The following is a 4,133-nucleotide window of genomic DNA, read 5'->3' on the forward strand; positions in this document are numbered from 1 at the left end:
CAATTGCTTAGATATGGTAAGGTTATTGTACTAAATTAGTGCATCACTTAATGAATAGGATATTAATTATTATAATTTTTGAAAGTTATGCCTTCTTATTTAAGATATGTTTCAAAACTATATACTTTTGAAATATAAAATCTATAGGAAGTTATGCTTAATGTAAGTTGGGATTTGGAATAAGTGTAGTGGTGACCTTAAAATAATAAAGAGTTTGTGAACTTGTAACAATGTGTTTATGCCACTACCAAATACACCCTTTCCATTCTAAATTTTCATCCAAAATTTTATTGGAGATTTTTAAATAGTCTTGAAATATTTAAGAAAATTTAAGAATAATATTGTAATTTCTTTTAAAGAACTAATAGAAAGTGTACATAAATTTGTTTTACGATAATATTTGAGACAGTTCGGATTGTAAATATTTTCATGCATCTCCTTTAATCATAAAAGATAAAAATATATTATAAAAAATGTTTGTCATATAGTAAGTTGATAATTTAATATTTTAAATAACGTATATAAAGATGAGTGCAACTCATGATGCATTATATTATTTTTTTTTGTTTTATTCATGAGGGGAGAGGGTTATGTTTTTTTTTTTTTTTTAAATTTTAATTTTAATTAATATTATTAGATATACTCTTTTCACATTGTTCAATGAGTCGCTTGTTCTTTCAAATCCCAAGACTTGTGATATCTCTCTTCCCACACCCTTTGTTTCTAATTTTTATTTTTTGCTCTCATTGTTTAGTCATTCTAGCATGTGATTTTGGCCTTTGTCCTTTTTTCCACTCACTTGGGAATTCCTCTTTAGTTTTTCTTTTTCCTTCCCTTTTTATATCACAACACAGGGTTTATTGGAGAAATAAGGTTTTTTTTTAAAAAATAAATTAGGAAAAAAAAGGATTGGTTTCAAAATATTTAGAAAAAAGGGTTGTTTTTTTGGATTTATTTCTCCAATAAACCCTCACAATACAACACAACACAACACAACACAACACCCTTCTCTTTAATTTTGTTGTGATTTGTCCAAAATCTCTCTCTCTCTATTCTATCTTATTAACTTTCAGTCCCTTCTTTTTCTCCTATATATTATAAGGGTTTGTCTAAACAGTCATCTACTTCCCCATAACCATTTTTCAAAATGACTGATCCTTACTCCATCAACAATAATAATGGCTCTTTTGGTAATTTATACCCTCTTCACCACTACTTTTCTTCTTCTTCTTCTTCTTCTTCAAATTCTTACTCTCCTTATCATGATCATCTCTTCTCTCTTTCTTACTCCAATGATAATAATAATAACAATACTACCCTAGAAAACAACATGACATCTCCCTTATTTTCTCCTCATCATTCTTCTTCCTCTCCCCAAGTTCTTCTTCCCCTTTTAAGCTTAAGCCCTGCAAGAGTAGTACAAGATCATGACAGTGAAGATTTGATGAAGAACTTGTGCAGGCTTCCAGCTGCTGCTAATTGTGAAGATGATCATGTTGATCATGATGTTTACAATGATGATCAAAATGTTACTGTTGCTTTGCATTTAGGGCTTCCAACTCCTTCTTCTTCTTCTTCTAATTCTGATTTGATTTTGAGACTTTCTTCAACTGAGATATCAGATCAAGAAGATCATCATCAATTACAAGAACTTCCTAATAATTATTCCTCATTATCTAATAATTCTATTATTACTACTACTACTACTGGACTTAATAAGGGTCAATATTGGATTCCAACTCCTGCTCAGATTCTTATTGGTCCAACTCAGTTCTCTTGCCCTCTTTGCTTTAAAACCTTCAACAGATACAACAACATGCAGGTATTTATTTATTTTATTATGTTCATTATTCAATTTTAATGTGTTCATCAGTACCTTTTTTTTTATTCATTTTATCATGATAATATTGCTGAAAAAGAGGAAATTTTTCATCTTTATGCCATATGCTTGCTTCCCTACTCTTTTGAAAATTTCTAGACTGATTTTCAGCCTTTGGCTCTTTTGTAATTTGATAACTTGGGAGTGACTAGGATAAAGAATATTTGCAGACTCTTTAGGGCCCTTTTTATTTATTTATTTTTTTTTTCTCATGAGATTTCATAATTTTGGTTAATTATTAATTTTTTTTAGGGTTTTGGTTGTCTTCACAGATGATCTATATAATACTTTGGTATATCCCAAGTTTTACTATCTTCGTGCATTTAACTTTCAATTATTATTTAAATATTTGGTGGGATATACAAAGATAGATTTCGTCACAATGCATTTAAGTAATTTTCATATATATATATATATTTGGTGCATGGTCATAATTATTGTAGTTTTGGGGATTTTCAAAAGATCAGAACAAATCTTCATATCTGCTGGTGTATTTTCAGAATATAAGAGATCAGTGTAAATCCCTTCTTTTATGTGATTGAACAACACACAGCAGCCATTTTGCTGTTTTGACACATTTTGAACTTCGTGTGTTATTTAATAAACTTTGGCATTCGTGTGAAATCTAAATCTAATTTAACTCAAACATTATTGCTCCTAATTATATTCTTTGTGTACTTTCACTTGAACCCTGTTTAATGCAATTTTGAGCCTTTATATTCTTGGTATATTTGTACTTCAACACTAAAAGGAATCCCAAGTTTTTGAGAACAACAAAAGTTTTTTTTTTCTTTTTCTTTTTTTCTTGTTTAAATTTTTTACCCCTTTGCTTTTCCAATTCTCCCTTTGACCATCATAATTGACTCAGGAGATTTGATATCATTTATTAAGTTGAAAACTCCAGAATCTTTTGCCTAAAGAGAACTGAGAGTGATGATATATGTACAAGAAAAATTTGTAACAAAGGAACTGAACTTGATCAGATTGACCTCAGTGCAACAACTTTATTATATATATGTTTAATTTCAAACCCCCTACTTCATACACATGTTTGAAAAAAACTTCATAAATTTTATGAAATATCTACATAAAATAATTAAGATTTCAAACCCTTCCTCAAGATCATAATTACATGCAAGCTGACTATCGATCTGTCTGAAATTAAGAATGTAGCTGATGCCACTTTAGTAATCGCCATCGCTTAGGGTTGATTTCTTCTGTTTTTTATAACCGTCGGTGTATTTGAATATCTCAATTAAGTTGACACATTCTTAACACTCATATCATATTCTAACTCTAAAGTGTTGAGTTATATATATTCATGTTGGCGTATGTTTGACGTTGTCATCATGAATATAGTAACATGTATAACCTAAGCTTTTATTGTTACGGTTTTATTAATGACATGATTAAATGCTGAGCTATATTCGTGTTGACATGTTAACAGATGCATATGTGGGGGCATGGGAGTCAATATAGAAAAGGGCCACAATCACTAAGAGGAACACAACCAACAGCAATGCTGAGGCTGCCATGTTATTGCTGTGCAGCTGGGTGCAGAAACAACATAGACCATCCAAGATCAAAGCCATTAAAAGACTTCAGAACTCTCCAAACACATTACAAAAGAAAGCATGGAATGAAGCCATTTACATGTAGAAAATGTGGGAAAGCTTTTGCTGTAAGAGGAGATTGGAGAACTCATGAGAAGAATTGTGGGAAGCTTTGGCATTGCACTTGTGGCTCTGATTTTAAGCATAAAAGATCTCTTAAAGATCATATCAAAGCCTTTGGACATGGCCATGCAGCTTATGGGATTGATGATCACTCTTTTGATGAAGATGATGAGCCAGCTTCTGAGATTGAAACATGATTATCATATATATATTATTATTATTAATAATAACGGACCATTTTATTGATATATTATCCCAAATGTTTTTGGATTAATTTTTGCTTCCATAATTCTGATCATCATTAATTGTAGCTTTTTGTACTGTGAAATTGGAGTTGTTTTAAATCATTATTATTGTTGTTCTTTTCACCAAGTATATGCTAATTGAATATGCTATACTCAAATTAAAATTTGCCTTCATATATTATCCTTGAATATGCCTAGGGTTTAATTTTATTTATTCTTTGATTTCCTTATTTTCCATTGAAACCTACTATTTTTGGTGGCCGAGGAATTTAGGTTATATGTATTATTTACATGTGATTATAAAAATGCTCAAAATTGCGAAATTACCATTTG

General features: G+C 30.1%; 1 protein-coding gene across 1 annotated transcript; it reads left to right on the forward strand.

Moving 5' to 3' along the window:
• The first annotated feature begins 1,023 nt into the window (after window positions 1-1,023).
• On the forward strand, window positions 1,024-3,922 carry LOC120089206 (zinc finger protein WIP2-like). Its single transcript, XM_039046617.2, has 2 exons — window positions 1,024-1,822; window positions 3,327-3,922. Exons 1-2 carry the CDS (start codon window positions 1,148-1,150, stop codon window positions 3,750-3,752), a joined length of 1,101 nt encoding a protein of 366 aa, XP_038902545.2. The 5' UTR covers window positions 1,024-1,147; the 3' UTR covers window positions 3,753-3,922.
• The last annotated feature ends 211 nt before the right edge of the window (window positions 3,923-4,133 follow it).

The sequence above is a fragment of the Benincasa hispida genome, chromosome 10 (genome assembly GCF_027475165.1).
Source record: "Benincasa hispida cultivar pf3 chromosome 10, pf3_genome.v1.1, whole genome shotgun sequence".
NCBI classification, from domain to species: Eukaryota; Viridiplantae; Streptophyta; class Magnoliopsida; order Cucurbitales; family Cucurbitaceae; genus Benincasa; species Benincasa hispida.